The sequence below is a fragment of the Lipotes vexillifer genome, unplaced genomic scaffold, assembly GCF_000442215.2.
Source record: "Lipotes vexillifer unplaced genomic scaffold, Lipotes_vexillifer_v1.1 scaffold483, whole genome shotgun sequence".
Lineage (NCBI taxonomy): Eukaryota > Metazoa > Chordata > Mammalia > Artiodactyla > Lipotidae > Lipotes > Lipotes vexillifer.
The window spans coordinates 357,327-384,393 of NW_006787688.1; the positions used below are offsets into that span (position 1 = coordinate 357,327).

Sequence of the window (27,067 nt, forward strand, 5' to 3'; positions counted from 1 at the left end):
GATAACGGCTGAAACCGAAGATGGAGTAAGGCTCCAAGAGTAGAGTGGAGCTTATATCCTAGCGGGGAACCCTGGCAAGATCAAATGAATAAAAGTAGAGCATGACAGATGCTGACAAATCATCTAGAGAAAAATGCATAAGGGAATGGGTATAAAGAGTGTCCATAGCGAGGTTGTAATTTGTTTAAAGAATGGTCAGCTTCACTGAACATAGTATTTTTACAGAGCCCAAAGAGAGGTGCAGGATGAACCAAGTGGACACCTGGGGAAAGTAAATCCAAGCAGTAGAGGGTGGCTTGATCTGTCTGAGGAACTAGAAAGGGCTGCTGTGGCTGGTTTGGAGTGAGTAGCATATGAGTGCAGGGAGGAAGTGGGGGATCAGCCCACCTGGCCCCTGTGTAATTGCTTTTAGTAAAGTGTTCTTTGATATAATGACAATGCAGTTGAAGTATATTGAAAGAAAAAATGTCCTCAGAAACACATCCTCACGACTGTTGGAGAGAGAATGCCCATGACCTCTCCGGATGCTATGAGTTTAATTGATCGTCCAAAAAGAACAACATGGCAAAAAGTTCTGGTAGCATCTTTTGACTCCCTCTTATTACTGAACCTTTTTGTATTGCCACATTTATCATTCTAGTGTTGCCTTGCTTCATTTATTTAGTATCTTGTTGTACTTAGCATCCTTATAAGCCATCATAAGTCCCTTCTGGAGCAACCTATTCACTAGACAGACAGGCGGAGAAACAGATAATTAGGAAATTGAACTTGTGTTCTTTTATGATGTTTGCAGTAACTACAGTTCAATGAATGGCTTTTGGATTGATCCTCAGTTAACTAGAAGTTGGTTAATTTATTGCAGTGATCCACTTACAAAGCAATGCATTTAAACTATGATTTGACCAAATCCAATACGTTGCATCTAACAATTTTTATGATACTATTTATTAGAGAACCGTGACGTACACAAAACAAGCATATGTGCCATATTAATATGTCATGTAAAAATATACATATTTGTATTGGATAATTCTCAGACAAAAGGGACAAATATAACATATAGTTATCAATAGAGACAGCATGAAAACTGGATCATTTCCTTAAAAATATGCGGGCAGTGTGGTAGAGATTATATACTGTGTTCAGTGTAATTTAGTAAAAATATGTCTGGCTAAAGTGATAGCATGGAATTCATTACGTTATTGTTGAGGCAAATTCTGGTCATTTAAGAACTTCATTCTTAAACTCAATGCTTGTAGAAAATACATTAACAATATATTCTTAGCCATTGTTCCAAGACAGCTGTTCCCAATGTAGTGGATGTTATATAATATGTAGGAGAACATCTAAAATCCTTGGAAAGAAACTCAAGTAACAAGACTTAATGGAAAAATGTCTAATAGTGTTTAGGGAACCAAATATATATCATTTTCCTAGGGTCATTGGTTTTAGAGTTCATTGTATATATTATGAAGGGAGTATTTTACTTTGATTTTGATAGTCTAAGAAAAAGCATGAACATTGTGACTGTAAAGTGCTTTGATTTAGAAAGAGAGTTCTTTTCCACGCAAGGAAATAAAACAAAGATTACAAAATAATTAAACTTTTAAATAGAAGAAATAAAATGTTTGATCATAAAGAGCAAAAGAATTTTTTAAAGTAATGTAATAAGATACTGAACATTCACTTTTAAATGTGTTATAAATAACTGTAGGGTTCATTGCAGCTACATGATTCTCATGTATTGGCATGTAGAGTCTGGTTCCCTAGGCCCAGAGATATTATCTGACATGAAGTAAATGGTGGTAGTAAATCTGAGTTAATGCTTCCCATTAGCATGGTTATAACGTGAATTGGTAATGATGAAATTTTCACCATGGCATTTAACACAGATTCGGGCTTGTGTTTCTACAGTGAATGTACCTGACTGTATAATAGGGAGGGATGAGGAACTATTTTTCAAGCTCAACATTTTGATATGATATGTGATGTTTCAGGAGCACACCTAACATTGAAAAAGGTGATAACCAGAAAAAGGTACATGTTTTGTGGGTCCTAAAGCTTCACAAGAAAAAAAATGTAACAATTGCTTTTGGATGTTTTACAAAATTGTAATTACATTGCTAAGCCAACCATTTCCCCCCAGTCCCTTGGGTCTTAGAAATGGTCTAGGCAATTGTGGAGCCTAAAATCTTAAGGTGCATTAGCTTCAGAGTAAACCCACCTCTGCATAGCAAACCAGAAATCTTTACTGAAAAATGTTTAATTGAATATATTAACATAATGTCTCTGAAGGGATTGGGTTCTTGTTCAAAATCATGTTGTACAAGGATAGCTTTAAGCGTTGATAACTCTCTGGGTCAAATAATTTCCTTGGTTTCATGCCCATCAATGAAAACTCATTATTTCTGACAAAAGACTGTTACATTTTCAGTGTTTTTATCAAAACAAATTAAGGATAATTATCATTAGCAACATTTATTGACATATGCAGGTTGAAAGTCATGCATGAAACACTTTGGAAATTTTTACCAAAAAGTATGTATTTTTAATTTTAGTAGAAATTTGATATGTATGTATATGTATGCACGTTTATATGAATAGAAAGGGCTTTTCTTGCAAAACATTTCATTTAATTAATGTTTTAAATTCCTTGAATTACGCAGCATATATTTAGGTGCTCAGTGGTCTAAGGAAGATTACTGAAACTTTGATTTGAGGGAGGTGGTTATTCTGCATTGTTTTTGTTGCTGCTGGTGTTATCAAAAGTGGGGTCAGGCTGCTCACTGCTCAAAAGCCAATACTCGAGAGGCAAGGTTGGTGGAAAGGAAAGGTTGCTTTATTCCGGAGGCCAGACCGGAAGGGGAGAGTGTGGACTCGTGTCCAAAGGCTGACGCTCCTATGACAGTCAGTAGGCAAGAGCTTTTAAAGGGAGTTTCAGGGGTGTATAGGCGGAGGGAGGGAGCTACATGTAGAAATGGCACAGTCAGCTCTGACAGTCATCTGGAAATTGGTCATGCAGTGTTCTGATCAGGGTCATCTTGATTGTTTTGAGTATAGTTAATCTTTAGTTCCAGAGTGGATTTGTTTCCGTTTCTTTGAGGCCAGTTCTTGGAATTGTGGCTTATGTCATAGCTGCACTCTGGTCATCATGTAGTTAACTTCTTTCACCTGGTGGGAGTTTCAGTATGTACAAAATGACTCAAAGGATATGGCCTATGGATAGCCCTTGAGGAAGAAATAAAGGTCCTTGACTTTACTGAATAACTAAACTATCATTATTTTGTCCTGTTTAACTGCTCTGCTTTGCTTCTGCATTTTTCTCACTTTTCTGATTAAATTTATTCTTTGGCTAAAGTTTTTCTACAAACAAAATGCAGGTGGAGTACATGGTGGGGGAAGGACCATAGGGTCCTGCTCTGTTTCACTGGTAGAGGTCTTTTTGGTATAAGTTCAATGTAATTTAACAAAAATTTACTTAGTATTTGCCATTCATTCCACAAGATATGACAGAAACTTTCTTACAAGCATGAGGATGTAGAGTGGTTATCAAATACAAGTCACACATTTTCAAGAAATCTTAGTCTAAATTTCAGATTGGGACTAAGTGATAAGGGTATAGATAGAAGAAAAACAAAAGTAGAGCTGCTTTAATTTTGATTTCTACACTATAAAAGAGTGGATGGGCTGTCCAGATACATAAAGGCAAGGACAGTAGTGTAAAAAGGCAGAGCTATAATTCCCTGCTTGTGGGATTGGCTCTTTTCTTGGGTGAACTCTTTAAGGGAGGATCTTTGTCTTTCATTTTTGCATTCTCAGCACTGAGCAGATGGTCTGATATAAGTATTTTTAAAATATATTCCACAGATGAATATAGCTAAGAAACTAGTTTCTGAGTAGACTGAGACTAATAGGACTCTTGCACTCCATAGATGTATGGGTGATGTATTTCCTGAATAAGTTGGTGAAACTCAAGGCAAAGGAAGTAACCAGTTAGTGTGAAGAATGGGGAAGCGTAAATGACCTTTACTCTTTGGTGGGATCGATCTTAGTGAAATGAAAGCACTGAAGTCTTGCCTTAAAATCTTAAGCAAGAAGAAAGGTAGATATTAGCTCTAAAGATTTTTGTTTTTTCAGTATTTTTCCTTACTCTGTCCTTCGTTTGAACACACACAAAACAAGTTTGTATAAATCAGGAATCGATCCAGATTCATCAAGTGAACAACGTATTCAAGTTAAACTATCTGGACTGTGGCTGGTTTGGTGCAGAGTTGGGTATAAAATGGGCACCTGAAATAATAGGTGGTTATTTCAGTGAACATTTATTAAGTACCACTAATGCACATGACTCTCACTCCTCAAAAACCTTCAAGCGCAGTGGAATTTTCATTACTTAGAGCTACTTCTGCTGGACTGTATACCAACTTCTACATTATTGGCTCAAATCATCAAAGAGGTTTAAATACCAAACAGGCTTTTTTAAAAAAATTTATTTGTTTTATTTATTTTTGGCTGTGTTGGGTGTTTGTTGCTGCACGTGGGCTTTCTCAAGCTGCGGCGAGCGGGGGCTATTCTTCGTTGCAGTGCACAGGCTTCTCATTGCAGTGGCTTCTCTTGTTGCGGAGCACGGGCTCTAGGCTCACGGGCTTGAGTAGTTGTGGCACACGGGCTTAGTTGCTCCACGGCATGTGGGATCTTCCCGGACCAGGGCTCGAACCCATGTGCCCTGCATTGGCAGGCGGGTTCTTAACCACTGCACCACCAGGGAAGCCCTACCAAGCAGTTTTAAAACAGGAAAGCACTTGGGGTCCTCATCACTAAGTTTAAGCTGGCTTTATCAAACTGCTCATCCTGAATAATGCACACACAAAATCTGAAATTAAAAAAGAGAAAGTGGTGGTGGGGTGGGGGAGAGAAGAGGCAAGGAAAGAGAAGGAGGGAGGGTAGGAGGAAGGGAAGCAAGAAGGAAGGAAGAAACTCTATTTGCCACGTTATGTGTAGAGTTCACTTTGGCAGCTGTAAGCCATGCTGGTATGAGCAGGTATATTTAGAGATAATCCGGTTCAGAGCTCATCGGGGCCATCTGCTGCTCTGCTCAGCTAGTACAAATGCTCGAGTTTCTAGTGGTTCACAGCTTCCTGAAAGTCACCACTTCACTGACCGGGCGGACCTTTCTCACGATGCCATTTGCTAGACAGCTGTGTAATCTAGAGAGTAACATAGTGCTCTTTCTGTGTGTCCTTAGGGAAGAAGGGGAAACAGAGTTATGCCGGCTTTTCGTAAGATGGAAACCATCCCCGGATGGTTAGTTCATGAGAGTCAAAGTTTTTAATAAGACTCTAGACAGATCCACCCTATCCAAGTTCAGATTTTCCATGTAGCTAAGAAAATGGGCCTGGTTGAAAACCAAATTTGGGGGTTAAGGAGCTCTAAAAGAAGAGAAATTCGTGGTTCTGTAATGGTCCTATGAGAAGTCATGCCATCATGAATATTTTTCAGGACATGCATTCATTTACTCTTTGAGTATTTATGAAGTACGTGGGCTGTACACCCATGGGGCTGTGTACGGAGGATATAAATATGCAGAAAACGATTCTTGCCCTTTCTGTAGGTCACAACACAGTGAGGAAACGTGAAGATAATCTTTAAGTGTTGTCTGATAGTGGGTTTTATAAATGTGCAGTAGACAAATAAGTACACTAAAAGAAGCCTGGGGAGATCAGACAAGTCTTTAAAGAGGAGGTAATATTTCAGCTGAGCCTTGAAGGATGAGAAAGCAGTCCCTAAATAAATGGGACAAGAGAAAAAGATTTCTTGGCCCAAAGGAGTAGCCAATACAAAGGCGTGGAGATGTGAGAAAATACAGTTTGTTAAGGGGTCTGTAAGTGATTCAGATGGCCAAAGAACAGGGCAAAAAGAAGAGAGGCAGCCACGAATCAAGAGCCATATCATGAAATTTTAATATACTTGCTAAGGAAGTTTCTATTTGTTTCTGTTTGTCTGTCTTTTGGTACTTTGGGGGATAGCTTCGAGCCTGTTTGAGCTTCAGAAAGGCTAACTCTGCTTGTGTCACAGGGTTTTAAATTGAAGGGGTCAAGACTCGTGGCAGAAGGTCAGTTCAGTGATGGTTAAGTATTTCAGGTAAGAGGTGGTGGGGACTGAAATAAGGTCGTGGGAAGGAGGGTAAAAAAGATAAAATGAATAACATTTATTTGGAAGGTGAAGTCATTATGTTTCCAATTAAATGTGGGGTTGAGAAGGTTGGGAGGGATGCAGAAAAGGGAAGAGAGGTTTACTTTTTCACTGCTGTCTCCACAGCATCAGCAAAGGTGCCTTCCACATAGTAAGTGCTGTACCCTGGATGAGAAATCCAGTGTTTCTGGCTCAGGATGGGAAATAACAGATTAAGATGCAATTTGCCAGTGCTGAATTTGAAGTTGCCTGAGGGATATCCACCTGGAGATGTTCGTTAATGAATCATTCAAATCCCTAAACATGGAAGGTGGGTGAGAAAAACAACTTATTGAACCTGGTTGATGGTGAAGCACAAGCAGTAGGATTGATGACTCAATGAAGCAGCAGCTGGCTTTTAAGCTTAGTCATTAACAGGGCGCTTTGGGAGTGAAGGGCAAAAAAAGGTACAATACACTTGTTTTTAGCTTCTCTCCCGCTTCTAACTGCTTTTTTCCTCTTCACCCAGGTAGTCAGAAATAGTTTTTAAAATATTGCTCTAAATGATCTTAGTGCTTTTTGTAGAAAAGCCGTTGTGGGCTATTTATGAAAGGTAATTAGCTCAAAATGCAGCCACTAAATTACAAAGCATCATATACTTTAATGCGTCACTGTAGGTATATGTAATAGTACATTATTTAGAGACACGGAACAGAAAAAAACAACTCTTTACAAAAGGGCTTTCAGAAATAAGAAAAAATGTTTGAAGATTTCAGTAATTTGCTTTTGAAGCAACAATCCTTATAAATTTGTACAATGCTTTAAGGAGGATCTAATCTGTAGACTAGAAAGGACACTTCTGTCTTTTGGTCCCTATGCTTATCTTCTCTGTTTGAAACATAAAACAGGTATGAGTGTATGTATTTTTATGTATGTGTATGTGTGTATATATACACACATGTATACATGCTTATGTGTATGTTTCAGTGTTACACTTCTAATCAGTTTGCTCTTGGCATACATATATACATACAAATAAGTAAAATAGTTTCATCTGAGACTCTATATGTGGTGTTCTTAATCAGATAGCACTAACATAATAAACACTGCTCTTTATTTAGTGTTTTGTAGTTTGTAAGCCACTTTTTTTTTTTTTAAATACATTATCTCACTTGAGTCTCACAGAACCTCTTTGAGGTTGGGGGAAACATTATCATTAGTTAACGTCTATATATGAAAAAATTAAAGCTGAAAGAAAGTTATATACATAGCTAATAAGCAGAGGGACCAAACCTTGGCCCCAAACGTTCTGGTCACAGACACTGTCTATTTAGACTGATGCCAGACATTCCACTGGAATTCTTAGGGGCCATGTTAAGTGATCAAGTATATAATAATAGCAATTGAATGCTTACTCTAGGATTCTGTCCCAAAACTCTTGTCACTAGTTTTATAATTTGTTTAGAATATGACAGAACTATTGAGAAAACAGATACAACTTGACGAGTTTGGATTCCTTCTGCCCTCATAGTTGTATATGTTCTCCAGTTCTCCTAATCCTTGTCTGTTTCTCTTTGGCCTTTATTTAAATTGATATCTCTGGCTTTTAATTAAATGGCATTTGACTAAATAACCTTTTTTCTGTTTAGTATGCTAATTTGTTTATATGGTACTTGGATACTGAGTTTTGAAAACGACATTAACTGTTTGTTTTGCAGTGGTGTATTAGCTATGTTTCTTAAGTGCTCCTGAGGCTGACATTCTGTGTGTTAAAAAATGGCTCTTAGAAGCTCTAGCTGCATTCCACAGAGTACCAGAATGTCTGCTGCAGCCATTCTTTTCTCAAGAGTGGTGGCAAAACATTTGGAAGACATCTCAGAGAACTGGAAAAAAAGAAGCAGAAAAGGAAAAGGCAGGGTGTTCTGGTTCTGTACCCTGGAGGACTGAACTGATGTGCCCTCTGGGGCTCACGAGGAAGTCAGTGTCTGTAGAGTGCAAGTGTAAGGAGTCAAATACCTCAACCCGGAAAAAGCTCTGGTGCTATCCCCTCAGAGAAGGTCATAGGTAAAAACAGTAGGCGGTATTTCACCCTAGGGCTGTGTGTCATTTAGGTTTTCGTTTTCTCGCCTTATATTAAAAAGCAAACAGACAAATACAATGCAGGTGGGAGAATATGTGTTTCTTCTTCTTAAGGTGATAAGTATAGGAATAATACTGTATTCTAGAATAATACATTTTTCAGCTTTTTATCCCTTTACATGGCAGCAGAGTTGCATTGTAATCTTGTAGCTATGAGCCCTCTAGAGCTGCAGATGAGAGCATTTTTCACTATTTTCATTGTTAACCAGTTTCCAGAGGCCCCCTCATCCATGCAGGCTGATTCTGTTTGGCCTGTACCAAAACTCGGCTCTTTACTGATTTCCATAAAAAATTACACCTAGCATTTTGCAACATTAAAAAATATATATCGTTATTACATTTATGTGAAGCCATGGGGAGTGCCATTCAGCACTGCACTTAACCAGTCCTCCTCTGAAGCTCTGTCCTTGGCTATCCCACCTCTGAGACCCTGCTTAAAGGGTTTAATAGTTTTTCCTTTCCCCTTCTTCCATGAATCATCCAGCTTCTGATTTCTCCTTCTCTTCTATTTGTGCTGAGGGATTTAACAATTATCCTTCATAACTTGAGTGTTTGTAAGGAAGGGGTGGGGGTCTCATTTTCCATCCCACAAAGTTTGAGACTTTTTTTTCCTTTATCAATATGCATACGTATGAGAAATTACAGCGAATACACTTATTTCCATTTCATTACAAAACAGAAACAGTTTTCACTGCATTAAAAACTTGTATAACAGTCTTGGTACAGTCCGGTCTATAGATTGGCACTCCAAGAATTAGGTGAGGTTTTTCGTTAGTGGTGGTAACTATAAATTGCTCACAACAACTCATCACACTGTACTTGTCACCAGAGGAGCCTGTCACTCAGTGTGATTGCAATGCAGACTTGATTTTGAAAAAATAAATAAATAAATAAGATCATCTTAAAAGATGTTCTGGAGAAAATGCATGCCATGGCAGTACTAAACAAAATCCTGTCATTTATTGAAGCTGGTGTCATCACGTTTTCTTGAGTAACATATGATGTTCAATGTTTCATGTGCTCTTTTCACTTTTACTTGACTTTCCTTGATTTTCATGTTAGATAAATGCAAAATGGGAATAATTTTGGTATGAAATCTGATGGATTTGTTGTAGAAAGCCTTAGGCAATGTGTCTCGCTTTGCAAAGCCTGTCGCATTCCAGGGCAGAAGGGGGTGTGTAGGAAGACTATGGGAGAATGACAAGTAGGAAATAGGAGACAAGAACCAAAGAACAGCGCATTCTAGCAATTATAAGATGCATTCCCCCCCTGCCACATTTTACCTTCAGAAATTGGGATGCCTCGTACAAATAGTGACATCTTAAAATGATAACATACAGGTTTCTTTTTCATTTGTGGTGGAATATATGATTATGGGGCACTTTACAGTCATTGAGCTCGTGCCATTGAAGACTTTGAATGCTAAGCTGATCTTTACTGTGGAAAGCTGTAGGGAGCCATCCATGATCTTGAGCTGGAGAGTGATGCAACTGTTGTATTTCAGTGAGATGCTTGTGACAGTCACCTAACACTCTGTGTTAGAGGAGGGGAGACGAGTCGAGAGTCTGTGAGTGTTTTTGGACAGCATGATTTGTTTTGCTGTTAAATCATGTGAGAAATAATGAAATCCCGATTCAGGGCAGAGATGGGTGGAGGTGGAGACAAAATGACAGGTGGTGGGCTATTGAGGCAGAACATTGGGAATTGACAGCTGTGTAGGGGCAAGGCTCAAAGGACCAGGAGGCATGGGGCGGGGAAGGGATTCAGAAGTTCAGTAGCTATAAGCTGACATTTTGCCTTACTAATGGTTGGGTTTTTCATATCGGGGAATGCAAGAATCTAAGACCTTTCAGGTCATTCATCTCTTATGGTGGGAGACAGGCTGGGGGCAGCATGGTACAGATGAGATTGGGTAGCATACACTCTGTTGTTGGCAAGATGTAGATTCAAGTCTGACCTTTTTATGTAAGTTTAGACAGAGCACTTAATCCTGTTAAATAACACTTTCCTCGTGTATAAAATTAGGCCAATAATGCCTGCTACAGAAGTTTGTTAGGAGAGTTAAAGGCCCTTTAACCACGGCGTCTGGCACCTAATTACACTCAATAAATATTAGCTCTCAGTATTAGCTATTTGAATAAGGGAGCTATAAAACAATATGTGAAGCGGCATGGCTAAAAGTCAGGATTGCAAATATAACGCAAAAAAGTGCAAGAGAAAGGAATAGAGGAGCTACATTCTTTAACAGGAGTGATAGGATTTTGAGTTAGACTGGATCTGATCGCCAGCAGGAAAACTTTCTGTCATCACTTCCTCATGGTTAAAGTGGTCCCGGTTCACATAGTATTGAATCCAGAATCGGCTAGTGGCAGTGATTACTAATTGTTTTATATTTGACACGTAACCATACATGTTTATTCCGGTATGGACTTTTTTTTTTTTTTTTTTTTTAAATCACAGATAATGTAAAAGAAGGGAGATTCAGCTGGCACTTTTAAATTTATTTTTATTTTTTTGGGGGGGGGGTCTGCAGCAAAGGAAGTTTTAGTTAATAGAAGCAAAATAGAAAATACCCACCCAAAATGATGCCCTCCAGGAATGTTTCCTTGTATTAATATCCCTCGGTAGCAGGCTTCTACCAGGAAATCATTATCATCTCAGCACTGCTGCAAGGAGTTTTGGGTGGTTCAGACTGAAATAGAATAGTACATCTAAACCGTGTATCTGCAATGTGATGGGATGAAGAGCAGAGCAAATGTATAATGTTGTAAATCTCAAAGAGAGAGCAATGGGTTTTCTTAGAGTGTGTATTTGTAAGCGACGCTAATTGAATTTGTGCCTAAGATATCAGACGTTATAAGTATCATTAATAAAATTTTCTTTAAAATAAGTACCCTTGTCCTGCCAGATGTGTTTAGGTAGCAGACTATTTTGCGGTACCCTTTAAAGTTACTTTATGTATGCTCTTGACATAGATTTTTAAATCAAAAACTAGTTACTTCTGTTGAATTATTTTAACCAAACTGTGAGCTGGTGTCAGGAGGAAGAAATTTTTGTCTATCCTTCTAGGTTCTTCTGGCTGGTCTAAGAATTAAATTGATATGAGACAGATTAACAGGAGAAAATCAAACAAAAGTTTAATAACATATATACATGGGAGAGACTCAGGAGAACTGAGACACTTGCCAAAATGGCTGAAACCTTCACCTTAACTACCATCTTCAGTTAAAGACAACAGAGGATGTTGGGGGTAGTGGTTTGGGACCTCAATGGGGGAGGAAGCCTTTTCCATAAAAGCACACATTTGGTAAACAAGTGTTTGCTGGGTCAGGCAGAGACAATGGGGCACAGAGTGGCCTCTGGTCTCCAGGCCCTGCCTAGTTTCGTCACCCCACACCCAGCTGATATCCTTTGCTGATGTCTTTGGTTATAGCTCTATTCGGGGAACAGGCCCTCTATCAAAATTCTTTTAGGCAGTCAGGGAGTAGGTCAGAGTTATTTCCTGAAATTTTGGGGTCTTGTTTTCAGCTCAAAATAATCCACATGCCAAAGAGACATTTTTGGGGGGGCAAGTTTTACTCCCCTACGTTCCTATAGCTTTACTAACTCTATTACATTTCTTTATAGAAACTTTTATCTTTAGGGCTTTAAACGCTGAAATCCAGACTGTCAGCAGCAGGAAGGCAGGGTGTTGACACCTCTGTGGTTGCCTTGGGTGCTGAGAAGGCTCAGCAGGGACTTGGCTTTTCTGATGTATTTTTAAATGATACTGTTCTTTAGAGAAGAGAAAATGTGTCTTAGTTCTTCTTAGGTCACCTGAGCCAAAATATAGCCTTCTTATTTCTTATACCTGCTATATGTTAGATGAGACAATTACATATCCCATGGAAGGTCCTGACATGGGAAACAGGTTTATTTTTCATTTAGGAAGCTTTGGTGTTTATTGCAGTTATGTCAGAGATTTTTTTCAGGCAAATTACTGGCTAAGCTCTGCAGACATACTTATTTTCACTTCTTTTTCAAGTTAATAAACTTATTTTCCTCTGCTTTTCAAAATGATATTATCAGTAAAATGGAAAACTATTTCCCTCTCAGCTCCTTCTGCATTCCTTTCTTCCTTTAGGTCTGTAGTCCTTACATTGGGTATATAATAGCATGGCCTGGAGAGCTTTTAAACATAATAATAATAATAAAAAAGCCTGTGCCCGTGGACACATATTCTAACTGAACTATTCTGTAGTAGGTCTGGGCGTCGCCCCACTTCGGTAAACAGAAGACACTTGCGTGGAGAACTTGAGGGGGTTGTATGAGGAGAAATGCGTTGAGATTTGGCTCCGGGTTTCAGTGAGTTAAGGCCATTTTGCTTCTTCCTCTTTCCAAATGAAAAAGCCCACAGAGGATCCTCCCTACCCCTGTGACTGGTTCATTCACAGAGTGAAGTTGGTAAAAATCAAAGCATTTGGGAGCGTGGGAAAAATAAGAGTGTATCAGGTGTGGACTGAAAGAAACAAGCGGCATTCTGCCTGGGGTGACGTCTTTTATGAATTTTGCCGCCCTGAAGCTCCTTCCTCGGTGGCTTCTGCTTCTGATCTTTACATATAGATCTCTCACCAAATTGTGCAAATGTGCCTCTCACCTTCCTGTGCCCCTGCAGGAGGAGGCGTGGTGTGCATGAGGACAGATGTCCGCAGAGAGCCAAGCTCTGCCATTCTTTAGTCATTGAGTTAGTTACCTGCATCCAGGGAACAGACTCTGAGACGGGGATTTGCCTGTAGGGGAGTTATTAGCGTGGTTCTCAGAATGAAGCCTTGTGAGGGAGGGAGGGAAGTAGGGCTGGGCGGGGGGAGGAGTTGAACTGCAGTGTGGTTGCAGCCTAGAAGGGGGCTAACCTTTGCAGATCTGTGGAGCTGGGAAGGCTCTTCAAAGTTGTCCTGGATCAGGGGAGTGGGAGAAGTTTTAAGTCAGCCACTCATTGGCTGTGGGATGCCCCCTAGAAAGAAATAGTACCTTTGGCAAAGTGGCTCTCTTTGTTGTTTTTGCAATTTGCCAACTTTGTAAACATCCCCAAAGTGAGTGACAGTGTTTAGGAAGAACTCAGCTGAGAAGCATCAGCACCTGGCACTCCCAGTGTTTCGTGGGGTCAGGTAGGAAGTTGACCCGGGTGGCTGCCATGACTTCCCCTAGAGGCCCCCCGTGCCCCACTCACATCCATTGGCTTCAGGTAATCAGTTCAGCGGGCAGCTCCAACACAACACGTTTGACCTCTTTTCTTGGTGGGACTTACAAGAAGGTCAGTAGGATGAACTACAGCCCCTGGTGTTGTAGCCCATCTCCAGGTTACAGCCAACACTCATCATTTTCCTCTCATCACCCAGCCTGCCTCGGACTGAGGTTCTTTTGCACTTGTCCTTTTAACATCAGAATGGGGCAAGAGGGTATCAGGAGACAGCCAAGTGCCCAGATGCTAAGCCTGTTCTTCCCGCCTCCACGGTGTAATGGAAGCCTGCAGGCTCCTGGTGATTAAGGTCAATTACACCTACCAGGATGTCAGTGCTTCTCCTTGTGCATTGGTCCCTTGGTGCGGGGAGTCTAGAGACAAGGCAGAGGATACCATGAACTTGGAGGAATCACCTCGCTCTTGGAATGGAAGCACATGTCTCCAAGCAGGTCAGTAGGAGTGAAGATAACGTGGACATTCCCACTGTAACTCTAGTCCCTGGTCCTGTGTATTCTACCTGCCCCAGGAAGCTGTATGATATTAGAGGAGGCATCTCTCTCCAAATAGTGGGTGTTTTCTTACAGCAAGTGGTAAAGGGCTGAGAGCAGACCGACTCTAGCACTTCCAGCAGTTGAAGTGAGTGTTGCAGCCCTTGGGGTGAAGGGGGTTGGGTTGGGTGACCCACTGTGGATCCCCTAGAGGGGAGTCTCTGGTGTGAGAATAACCTCTGAGGTTTGAGATCATAAATATTTTCTTTCCACTCCCGCTCTCTTTGTTTGCTTTATATTTCCAGTCTTTTTATAATAAGCATGTGATAGATGAAAATGTTAATTCTTTGAGCAGACACGCATCGTTTCTGTGGGGAAAATATGGTAAACCAACACAGTGTCACGGATTCTGTTGCATATAGTTCTTGCATCACCTTAATGTTCTCTCTGCCTCTCTGCCTCTGACCAGTACTAACTTCATTTAAAATATAAGCAGAGCATTTTGTTTTCTTCGTTTATCTTTCTGGTCCCGGAGGGATGCCTAGAACCTAAGAGCATCCCTGCATCTTTCTGTACATCTGGTTATGTACAGAAAATGCAGTTTACATTCATAATACCTTGTAATTTTGCATCATCAAAACATACTTCCACCTAATAGTCCACAAATTTGCTTATCACTCTTCTTAGGTTTCCTGAAACATGAATTTTGTGAAAAATAAAATTGTTTGCCCCCCCCATGGAAAATTGATATAATTTTAAAATGGTTTAAAATTTAAATATAGCTGTTGTTTAAAGTACCACATCCTATTTGGTGGATAAGTAAATTATACACTGTGTACTTTTCTCCCTGTATCATTGGTAGTTAGAGGAGGGACAGTTCCCTTTTAAGTAAAATATATAAATAAATCAAAACACAGAGAAAATGTTATTCAATAATCTTATATAGAAGAGGTTATAAATACAAATGAATTAAAAGTGATTAACTATTATATTTTCAACCGTGATATTATTGACATAAGCAGGTTTGTGTGTGAGGGGTATTATCTGTTGGACCCAAAATTTTCGATCTGGGATGCTGGTTGAAAATTTTGATTCCTGTTTCCAACTCAAAGAGATTCTGATTCAGTAGACTTAAGATAGAGCCCCTAAATTGGCATTTTTAACCAATGTCCCAGGTAATTCTGATGCAAGAGACCTACATACTACAAAAAATAATAAGTACATTAGCCAAACAACAGGTTAAGATCAGTGAACTATTCTGCAGTCTTTTAAATTTTTTTAATTAAGCAGATTACAGAAGGTAGATTGTAAAATATATTTATACTATGATGCCTCTTTTAATATATCACATGCAAAAATTATTCTGTATTATAAAATAGTGGATCCTGTGTGTTTCTCACTCTGACTATCCAGAGAAAGGAATGTATTCCATCATTCAGTAAAGTTTCTTCCTGGACATCAAGTTCTGCCCTTCATTACTAGTCTAATCCTACTAATTACTAGTCTTCTTGTCTCAACTTAAATATCTTTTATTTTAAAAGCACTTTTCTGAACCCCTGAGGTTGGTTTGGTTTCCCTGTTATATGATTTCTTAGCCTTCTGTGGGTTCTTTTTTGTGGTCATCAGAATTGCAGTTGTTTGTTCAGCCTGGTGCTCTGACAGTTTGCGCCTCCGTAGATGGTCTCATGACCATGGGGACTTTTTAGTTCAATGCCTCAGGCTTGCCTCTGCCACCCTGTCCTTTTCTGTCTTCATCCATAGACACCTATACACCTGACCTGTAGGATGTACTCCGTACTTATTTTGAATAGATGATTAACAGATGTTGAGTGTCTAGATGAAGACAGAAACAGGCCTGACTCAAAATTTATTTTACCAGGACAATCTAGTTTGGGCGCCAAGAGTAATGTCAGTTGTATCCCTGTAGTCCAGGTCATAGCTGAAGTGGTGCTTTCAACCTGGTACTTTTAATACCTGCCAAGGGGATACTTTTAACTTGTAACTTTAAAAAAGATGTCAAAAGGGACTAACTAGACAAACACCAAATACCCCGTGAAGAATATTTGAAACCAAGTTTACCAAATAGATATCACAACTTACAAATACATGTACATAGTTACTGTGAATTTAGAGTTAACGGTCAGCCCTCAAGATCTGACTTGTAAGTTTAAGTGTTGAATGGCCTCGGCACTGTCTGTCCTCCTCTTGTATGAGCTGCTGTTCTCTGTTCCCCATCCTAGTCTGTGTTATTTGTGACGTTCTGTGTTTCTCCATATCTTTGTCCACACTGGTCCATCAGGCCACATTGGATGTATATTATCCTTGTATCAGAATTGATAAGTTAGGGTAGGATATTCTCTTCTTTATTTAAATTAATTTTTATTGGAGTATAGTTGCTTTACAGTGTTGTGTTAGTTTCTGCTGTACAGCACAGTGAATCAGTTATGTATGTGTGTGTGTGTGTATATATATATATATGTGTGTGTGTGTGTGTGTGTGTGTATCTCCAGTCTTTTTTAGATTCCCATCCCATTTAGACCACCACAGAGTACTGAATAGAGTTCCCTGTGCTATACAGTAGGTTCTCATTATTTATCCATTCAACATATAGTAGTATATATATGTCAATCCCAATCTCCCAATTCATCCCACCCTCCCTTCCCCCCTTGGTAACCATAAGTTTGTTTTCTACATCTGTGACTCTATTGCTGCTTTGCAAATAAGTTCATCTGTACCATTTTTCTAGATTCCACATATCAGTGATATTATACGATATTTGTCTTCCTCTTTCTGACTGACTTCACTCTGTATGACGATCTCTAAGTCCATCCATGTCACTGCAGATGGCATTATTTTGTTCCTTTTTATGGCTGAGTAATATTCATTGTATATATGTACGACATCTTCTTTATCCATTCCTCTGTCTATGGACATTTAGGTTGCATCCATGTCCTGGATATTGTAAATAATGCTGCAGTGAACATCAGGGTTCATGCAACCTTTCAAATTTTGGTTTTCTCCAGATACAGTATATGCCCAGGAGTGGGATTGCTGGGTCGTATGGTAGTTCTAGTTTTAGTTTTTTAAGGAACCTCCATACTGTTCTCCTTAGTGACTGTATCAATTTACATTCCCACCAACAATGCAAGAGGGTTCCCTTTTCTCCACACCCTCTTCAGCATTTATTGTTTGTAGATTTTTTTGATGATGGCCATTGTGACTGGTGTGAGGCGATACCTCATTGTAGTTTTGTTTTGCATTTCTCTAATAATTAGTGATGTTGAGCATCTTTTCATGTGTTTGTTGGCAATCTGTATGTCGTCTTTAGAGACATGTCTATTTAGATCTTCCATGCATTTTTTGATTGGGTTGTTTCTTTGTTTTTTGATATTGAGCTGTGTGAGCTATTTGTATGTTTTGGAGATTAATCCGTTGTCAGTTGCTTTGTTTGCAAATAGAATAGTCTCTTCTTAAATCAGATGAGTGTTGAAGTTTTCTCCCCCAGAAGTAGACTTCAAAATTGTATTTCCATTGTTTTAACTGTTACTGTTTCTATTTTTGAACGCACAAGGCCATGCAGTGCAGAAGACTTCAGGAAATACTTTGCAACTACATGATGCTATGATCCTCTGCGACATATATGTGAATGCCTTCTCCAGAATGCCATGTGCAAAACATCTGTGCCCATCTTAAGGATGGCCTCTTCAGAATGCCCTGTACCTCCACGGAGGCCAGTGTCTTCTAGTCTTCCCTGATATTGGGACAGGAAAAGAGTTTTAGACTGGTGACTGCCTGCAGGCATTCAAAAGAGATTTCACGTAGGGTTTTCTCCACTGACCCAGTTCTTCTCAACTGATCTGTGGTGAAGGACCAAGTTTTATATTGTTGCTGTTTGTGTGCAAGCTTCTTGGTTTTTAAGAACTCAGGACATACTTCTCTTTGACCTCCTAATAAATTTGCTGCTACATTAAAAATGAATTACTTATATTAAAAAATTAAATCCCCCTTTTTTCATTATTATTATTGGGCTCAAGAGACATTAAATTACTCTGTAAAATGACTATGAAAGTTGCTAAGCCCTTCTTCTCAGTTTCCATACTCACCTTGACTTGGACTGATAGCACCCAGTCCCGGGACTGCTCTTTGCAAAGCAGCGCTCTGGCCTCCTGTGACATATATTTGCAGAAAAAGCAAAATTTTCTTCCTCCTGCAAAGAAAGCTGAAGCGTTCCAGGGGTTTGCTTTCTAACTGCTTCTGGTTTACGACTTGGCGTTTGGAAGGAAGTGAGCGAGGCAGTAGATGGGAGCCGTGAATCAGAGACACGATGTTCTCACAATTAAATTAGCTCACAAGGAGTTTTGATCAGTAAGAATTTGACTCCACGCAGATTTTTTAAGTTGGCTGAAAGTTTTGGATGTGGCCTGGAGGCAGCAACCCAAGAGAGGACAAGAGGGGAGGACAAGTGCTGTGGAGCCTTCTTTAGGGAGTTGCACGTAGCTGTGTGGAATGGAAAATGCTTCTCTGAGCTCTTATCAGTCAGTCCCTGGTGAAAAAGACATGGCTCTTCACGCGAAGCTCCGAGTAACCATGCCTTAGACAGAAATGTAGAACTTTTTCAAACAAAAGCAAGATTTCCCCCACTAAGGAAGGGCAGGTTTCCATTGTACAGCTCTATGTGGACTTACATATGGACAGAAAGTGACATTTTACAAAATACTTCCAAATGCATTACTTCGTTTTATCCTCACTTCAAGGTTCAAGGCTAGGTAGACATTTAGGATGCTAATCTATAACCAGGGATAAACTGGGATTTCAATGCAATCAAGGCAGCAGGATAAGCGGAGTGGAGATTCAGTAGCCATACTTCTGGTTGCTTTGCATGGACCTAGCATCTGTACCATTGCTGCTCAGTATGTACTGAGACCCCAGAATGAATGTTTATTGCCATTGAGTTAGCGTGAACTTTTCCTGAGGATAAATATAATCATAGAAGTCCCTCCTTTTTAAAATTTACTATTGGTTAAAAGAAAAAGGAAAGAAATGAGATTTTCTTGGCAGTTTTAACCTTACCTAAGTACTTCCTGAATTGTTTCCCTTTGCTTTATTATTCTATGTGTAATAATTAATACCTAAACTTCTTAAACCACACATCTTCCTCAAAGATGCTTCCCAAGTAAATTGTGTTCCGTTACCCTGGACCACAATGATAATTATAAATTAGGAATACTTCAACCAGAAAAAAAAAGTTACTCATATACTTGTTTTCATCTGTAATATTTCTTCAACAGCTTGATAATTACATGGTATCCAGTGGCATGTGGAAAATATCTATTAAAAAGCATAATGAGAAAAGAAAACTTGCATGTAATGTGTGTATTCAAGCAGTTTTATTTCTGCTAATTATTGTTTAAATCTGCCCTCTATACTTATAATTTTAACCTGTACAAGTTTAGCAAAAGTAAAATGCATGAGTTCTAACAATCTGTAGTATATTTATAAACTTAAAAAAAATCAAGAATAAGTAAGTCAGTGGTAGAAAATTTACCTTAGAAATCTTTTGCCTAATACTCAGTATAAATCATTCTCAGATGGATTAACATGGTGTTCAAAGGAACATATGCGTATATTTTGTTCAGCCCTCATTACTTCGTTTCTGTACACAAATGTAGTAGCAGTGTAAACCTTTATATAATAATGCATTTTGCATTTTTCTTATTCAAATGTTCGTTATAGAAAAATTGAATATAACTAATTATTTCCATCGTATATATTCAGTGAGGATCACAGAGGCTTTTGTTTAGTTTTATATTTTTAGTGTCAAGACTTTCATGATAAACGTTATCTCTGTCCCAATAGTTTCATCTTATGTCTGTATTCTTTGTTTTATGAATAACTATTTAAAAATTTTTTAACATCTTTATTGGACTATAATTGCTTTACAAAGTACAATCCTGACATTATAGTAATTTATCTTTACGAATCACATCCTACTGCAATATCTCAAGTAGTATTAACAACTGTTCAGTGAAGTCCAAGTACAGGCATTTCTATCTCCATTTTATAGAGGAGCGGGGGCTTCCCTGGTGGCGCAGTGGTTGAGAGTCCGCCTGCCGATGCAGGGAGCATGGGTTCGTGCCCCGGTCAGGGGAGATCCCACATGCCGCGGAGCGGCTGGGCCCATGAGCCATGGCCGCTGAGCCTGCGCGTCCGGAGCCTGTGCTCCGCGACGGGAGAGGCCACAACAGTGAGAGGCCCGCGTACCGCAAAAAAATAAAATAAAATATAAATAAATATAGAGGAGGGGAACTAGGAGAGTAAAGACAAGATCAGCAGTAAGATCAGATAACAAGCAGAGTTGAAGACATTCATAGAGGGAAGAAAAGTTGGTCAATATATTGAATTTTTTTTTTTTACCTCAGTCTTTGCTAAATTGAGGAATATTCTCCATTTTCAGACTTTTTAAGCAGATGGATCGCAAGTGCTAGATCAGGTAGTTCATATCAGGCCCTAGTTTATTAAATAAATGTAAGAAAGTTGTCGAAACTGCAGTGCATTGATCTGTTTTTAGTTTTGCTCTTTACAATCTTAAATTTAAAAAATAAATGGTGGATAAAAATATTAATCAAGGACATGAGATTCTGCCATCTGAGGACATCCAAGGGTCTTATCAAACCCTCCTTAATCACCTGTGTGTGTGTGTGTGTGTGTGTGTGTGTGTGTGTGTGTGTGTGAGAGAGAGAGAGAGAGAGAGAGAGAGAGAGAGAGAGAAGTGCTGTATAAGACCTAGGAAAACGGGAATAAGAAAGCATGTCTGTCTCCCCAGGGCTCTGTCTCTTGGGGAACACAAAGGTACCAATGTGCAAGTTACCCTGGGCATAGAAAATGAGGTATCTGAACTCCATCTCGGCGGTTCAGAGGATTCGGGAGGACAAACCAGAGATACAGGATGTTTTTTTGTTTAGTTTGTTTTCTTTTTACTTAATGCTATTAAAACTTAAAAGGATAGATATTGAAATAAAACAAGCACTCCTGTTTTACAGTGTGGATTAAAAATATACTAAATTCACTGCAACAAATTTTTTATTCAGAAAGTGGAATATGTTGATAGAAAGAACCCAGCTCTTAAGGAGTTTATACATTAAAGATGGGATTGGGATTGGGTAGGAAAACAACTAAACCAGATTTTTTTCATTATAAAGCAGAATTAAAAGCATTTTGTCATAGAAATTCAAACAACATGCCATGTGGGAAAACTAGAATTGTTAAGGCTTCAGTAAGAGGGAACTTGGATTAAGTAGAGTTGGTTGTCAGTTGGTGGGTAAGATGATGGAGGACGTGTCTGGAAAAGATGGAGATGCTTGCTCTGCTCAGGCAGTGGTAACTAGACCCACGTGCCTGGGACACAGAGGGTCCTCTGGGATGTGGTAGGAAAGAGAGACTGGGGAGATGGCACACGGCCACATGGAGCCGAGCGCTTAGGATTTGGAGTTAAACCCAGAGCCCATGGGAGGCAATTATTTGATGAGGAGTGTGACACAATTCAGTGCATGTTTTAGGGAGATCATTTCTGACATGCACTATAACAGACTCGATGATATGAGTTATTAAAAGTGGAAAATAGGGCTTCCCTGGTGGCGCAGTGGTTGAGAGTCCGCCTGCCGATGCAGGGGACATGGGTTCGTGCCCCGGTCCGGGAGGATCCCACGTGCCACGGAGCGGCTGTGCCCGTGAGACATGGCCGCTGAGCCTGCGCGTCCGGAGCCTGTGCTCCACAGGGGGAGAGGCCACAACGGTGAGAGGCCCGCGTACCGCAAAAAAAAAAAAAAAAAAAAAAAGTGAAAAATAACTGGGGAGTTTTGTGATAGCCCAAGTGAAAGATTTGAAGATTGCAAGTTAGGATGATTGTTCAGAGGGACCGGAGAATGGGTTGATATGTTAGAGGTAATGAATGGATATTCCTTCGAGCGGGGGATGATGGAGCCATAACAGATGACTAAACAGAATATACTTTAGGTGTATGTGAAGTATGCTTTGCATCCTGGCCTGTGTAGGTTATAACTCAGTCCAACAGTTTCATGTTTCTTACATTGTTAGCGTACACAGTGCTGGCACAGTGACCTTGGATTCACATAATACTTGGATCTCCCTGCTTATTCTTTTGCCTTATCACGAGCTGGACTCAGCTAAGAGGGCTGTGCTCCTTACTGTTTGTGCTCACTTGCCAACAACAAAAAACAATTTATATATTTAATGTAAATATTTACTTTGGAGTCACAACAAATATTTTGAAAAGGATTTAGGGACACAGTACAAGTGAGTTTTGTCTGGTGATTAATCAAGATTTTGTTATTGTTTAGATGAATTACAAGATCATGTTTACAGGGATATTGGCAAGTGAAATAGACATAACAACATGAATTCTACTCTGCCCCAAATAGAGTGCAAATCGTTGTTTTTTATTGTTTTTCATTTATTGCTTATTTGCTCACTTACCATATTGTGGGACCGCAGAATTTTTTTTTTCCTGGCCAGAGGTTTTCACTGTGGAGAGTCCTACTCTATTCCATAATCATCATTGATAAAGACTGTGCATGAGTGTGTGTGTGCGTTTGGCAGGGTAAGGGTGGGGCTACATAGACACATGTCTTAACTTAAGAATGCCATTCAGTCCTTCTATACTTGCAGCATTTTTCTTTTCTGAGCATGCTTTTTCAGCACAGAAGGATAATAGTTTTTTCCTAACAGCATGGGGTTTCACCCCACGTATTAAGGTTAGTATCGTGGGTAGCCTCACAGATTCAGTGTCTGCATCATCTGATAATTATGTATGTATCCATCTTAAAATTCCAGAGTTGGTCCTCCACTTTTCAACTGCAGATGCTTCCACTAACCTTGCAAGGACACCGAGTCGAGACTCATAGCAGCTTTATGCTCGTGAATTTTAGCAGTGGTTACAAGCCTAGTGATGGTCCCAGCTGAGAGAAAATTGTCAGTGATGGGGAGGGTGGTAGATTTCAGGGCTCCTGCAGTAGATGTGTGGGTGTGTCTGTGTAGGTTGGGGGCGGGCAGTGATGGTGGTGGCAGTTAGAGGTAGAAGAGAAGAATTCTGATCCTTGAAGGAGTGGAAAAACAAGCAGTATGAACCTTTTTTTTGCGGTACGCGGGCCTCTCACTGTTGTGGCCTGTCTCCCGTTGTGGAGCACAGGCTCCGGACGCGCAGGCTCAGCGGCCGTGGCTCACGGGCCCAGCCGCTCCGCGACATGTGGGATCCTCCCGGACCGGGGCACGAACCCGCGTCCTCTGCATCAGCAGGCAGACTCTCAACCACTGCGCCACCAGGGAAGCCCAGTATGAACCTTTTTTACCTTTAACTTCTTACGCTGTCAGTAATGGAGAACAACTAGCAATACCGCATAACGTCGGATACAGCATCAGAGCTCAGGCTGGAGATCAGTCAAGATTTCATGTGTATTCTGTACTGAAAGGAATGCATCCTCTCTCCCTTACCTGAATACCCCCAGGAACACATGGTATCCCCACGCTGTGAAGACAGCAGTCAGTTGATAGGAATTAGTTAAATGCATCATAAGGGCTGGTCCTATAAATGGGAGCCCCTAGTGGTATTTAGAGAGATAGCAAACCTTTGATTAAAGACACAGCCTGTGTATAACTTCTGTATGTCTGTGGTCATCAAGGGCGAGGAGGGGTTGGGAGAATGACTGTGAGAAGTGTGTGTAGGGGGGACTAATTGAGGTATTAGCTGCTAAAAAGCAACTTACTTTCACCTATCATCTGCATTTGTCTCTGGACTCAAGGTTTTGCTCTGTGTTGTTGAGTGTGGTTTATTGCTGTTCTGTAACGTCAAGAAAGGTCCCTTCTGGTACATCATAAAACGTGTTGATGGAAACTCCTGGAAACACTGAGCGTCTTTGAGATTTGGGGAGTGATCAGGTGGGAGTGGTTGTCTGTACTCTTCTGCCCTGAGTTCTCCTTTGTGGCAACTTTAATGTCCGCACCTCACAGGACACAGCTTCTCCCCCAGAGGCAGGATCCCCATTGTAGGGAGTGGAGGATGGGCTTTCCACCAGCCTAATGGTTTTCATGCTCCTAGCTCTGCCATGGAGAGCTGGCAGCATGACCAGCAAAGTACTTTGTCTGCCTCAGTTTCCTCATCTGTTAAAGGGATAATACAGTCAGTCAGTGTGAGCGTGGAATGAGTTACTATGTAGAGAACATTAGCAGTAGTTCCTGGCACATAGGAGTGCTCAGTAATTCAAACTATAGTAATTCTTAGCTTGCTTCATCTTAAATTAGAGGGAGATATGTATGTAATAGTCACCCTGAGAATGACTTAAGAAAATTAAATAATTCATTACATTTCAAGAATACAGCTTCTCCGTATGCTGGATAATCATGCTGCAGTGATTCACTAGTTAATTCCACACTGAACAAAGCTAAAGTAAAACTTGTGCCAGAAATTAATTTTTTTGTATCGTTTCGTCCTAACTGAAAACTACAGAAACTAAAGGATAAATCAGGTATTTAAGTATTCTGAAGCCGAGTATAAACACAGCTGTTACAGTGCGATGGAAGAATCACTTAGAGAAATTCGTGGTACAAAAGCAGTATCCTCAACAGCTAAGGATGGAAATGGACTGGGCGTCCACTTGCCTAAGTTTCCCATATCTTATATTTTTTGAACCTTGTCTTTCAAAGAGTGCAAACGTTGTTCTGCAGGGCAGTGAACAGCCTTGTTATTTGGTAAATTGGGTTTTTGCGTTTGTATTAATTGCAGTCCAGAATCACGGCGGTTATTAGAGGATGAAAGATTGTTGAAATTACAGATTGAGCACTGTATTTCTCAGGTTATGAAGTTCAGGGAAATATGTAATTATTTCTGAGTTTCCTCAGGTTCCTCTGTTCAACATAATGTTCTGACATACAGAAGGGACAGTTCCAGATATGAAATGCAAATCAGTAGGGGCTGCCCCTGAGCTGTAGCCGGGGTTAATCATGCAAATCTAATGCTGTTCTTGGTGTTTCAAGAAAGGTTTTAGTTGAAATCTCAGGCACATATTGATTTAAAATTCCTACTTCAGAGAGCAGTGTAATTTTTCTTTTACGGCTTCAAATTTTAAAATGTAGAACAGGATTTGGAGACCAATTTAGTGACTGGACATCCATCCATCCTTAATAATCCTGAAAAGTTGTGGGTGTTGGGAGGGAAGGGCACCCTTAAAGGATGTGGCGATTTCTAAGCAGATTAAAAAAATATATTAGATCTAAAGTTACAAATGTTCTATAGCAAGTCCCTTTGCTTGGAATACGATCAAATCAAGCAATTATGCATGGTTACTGAGTGCCTGCTCTGGTCAAAGAAGATGGCTAAAACTGGCAAGGACAGACCAAATCAAAAATAACACTACAACGAGTTCCTAACTTTGGGAATGGTATAAAATTCCTTTGGAAATGAGACTGTTTACAGGAAGAAATGAAATTTCTTGCTCACAAGTGCAAGCTAACATGTTCTAATAGCCGTTTCCGTTGTGCACAAAATGTGTCAGCTTATCTTTCCAAGAACAGTAAAATTTCATATGCTGCTGCCTGACATAAGAATTATTTTGACATATCTCCATATCGCTGACTCGCTTGTAAGTTAATCTCATCTCACATGAATTTTTCACCAGCTTCACTCTGATGTTGATAAAGGAGATGGTTCCATCAAATACATCTTGTCAGGCGAAGGGGCAAGTTCCATTTTCATTATTGATGAGAACACGGGGGATATTCATGCCACCAAGAGGCTTGACCGCGAGGAGCAGGCCTACTACACCCTGCGCGCCCAGGCGCTGGACCGGCTAACCAACAAGCCCGTGGAGCCCGAGTCGGAGTTCGTCATCAAGATTCAGGACATCAATGACAACGAACCTAAATTCCTGGACGGCCCGTACACTGCCGGAGTTCCCGAAATGTCTCCTGTGGGTAAGTAAAGAGCAAGTTGGTCTTGTACCATCTGATTTTAGGAGGTTTGTATTTAAAATTAAATCACCGTAAATACTGGGGAAGAAATCACATTAGCATTTGTGTAGACATTGCCATTTAGTGTGAGGGGAATGTTTGAGATGTGTTAGTAGCAAGTATCCAAATTCTATTTTTTTGACACATTATTTATACGGAAAATTAGGAAATTCTTCCTTTTAAACACCTGTCTCAGTGTCTTCAAGAAATTACATAGGTCTTACAATCCCTTTTCAATTTAATATTTAAAATTAAAAAATGATTCAAATTATGCCTAAGAAGTTTAAAAAAACACAATAAAATTATGAAACCAAAAAAAAAAATCATTCTAGACACAGCCCTGTGATGATCTATTACTTTTCTTTTTCTTTCTCCCCATGTTAAAATAAGAATTCACTATTCTAAGCATCTCTCTGGGGCCAGGGTATCAGGCAAGGCCAGCAGTGTAGCTAGGCTAATATTAGAATCAGCTGGTCTATTTGCTTATAGAGTATGCTTGAACCTGTAAATGTCCATCCACCTGCCACCACTAATCTTTTTGTGATTTCTCCAGAAATTTAAATACATGAAAATTTATACTGAATTTATAATAATGGTAAAGTGATACTCAGTGTGAGATACATAAAAGAATAATGAAGGCTGTTTTACTCAAAGGCCTTTTGACATTGCTCCATTACTGGAAAAATAGAAAGTAAATTACCTTTAGCATATACTGTATTTCAAATACTGTTAAACTGTCCTTTAAATTCCACTTATTTAGGTACCTTTGGAATAGTTTTCAGCCAGTATGTAATTTAGGTATGGATGATCTTACAAAATAATAAAAAAAAAATGATGGGGCTGGAATAGAGACCAGTTGATTTATATCTTTTATTTCCTGTTGTTTATAGTATTGAAGGGGGAAGTTTATTTAAAATAATAATCGAACTTGTATTTTAACACGTATTTCAACTCGTCTTTTACCCAGTTTGATTTGTTTTACTTGATTGATTGATTGATTGTGACTTGTTTTACTTTAAATAAAAGTCATTGG

General features: G+C 39.7%; 1 protein-coding gene across 1 annotated transcript in view; it reads left to right on the forward strand.

The window, feature by feature from the left end:
• Nucleotides 1-27,067, forward strand: part of CDH7 (cadherin 7) — a 123,732-nt gene that overhangs the window by 31,198 nt on the left and 65,467 nt on the right. Inside the window, exon 3 of the mRNA XM_007460479.1 lies at nt 25,704-25,998. Within this exon, the coding sequence (XP_007460541.1) occupies nt 25,704-25,998 (295 nt within the window). The remainder of the gene's footprint in view (nt 1-25,703; nt 25,999-27,067) is intronic.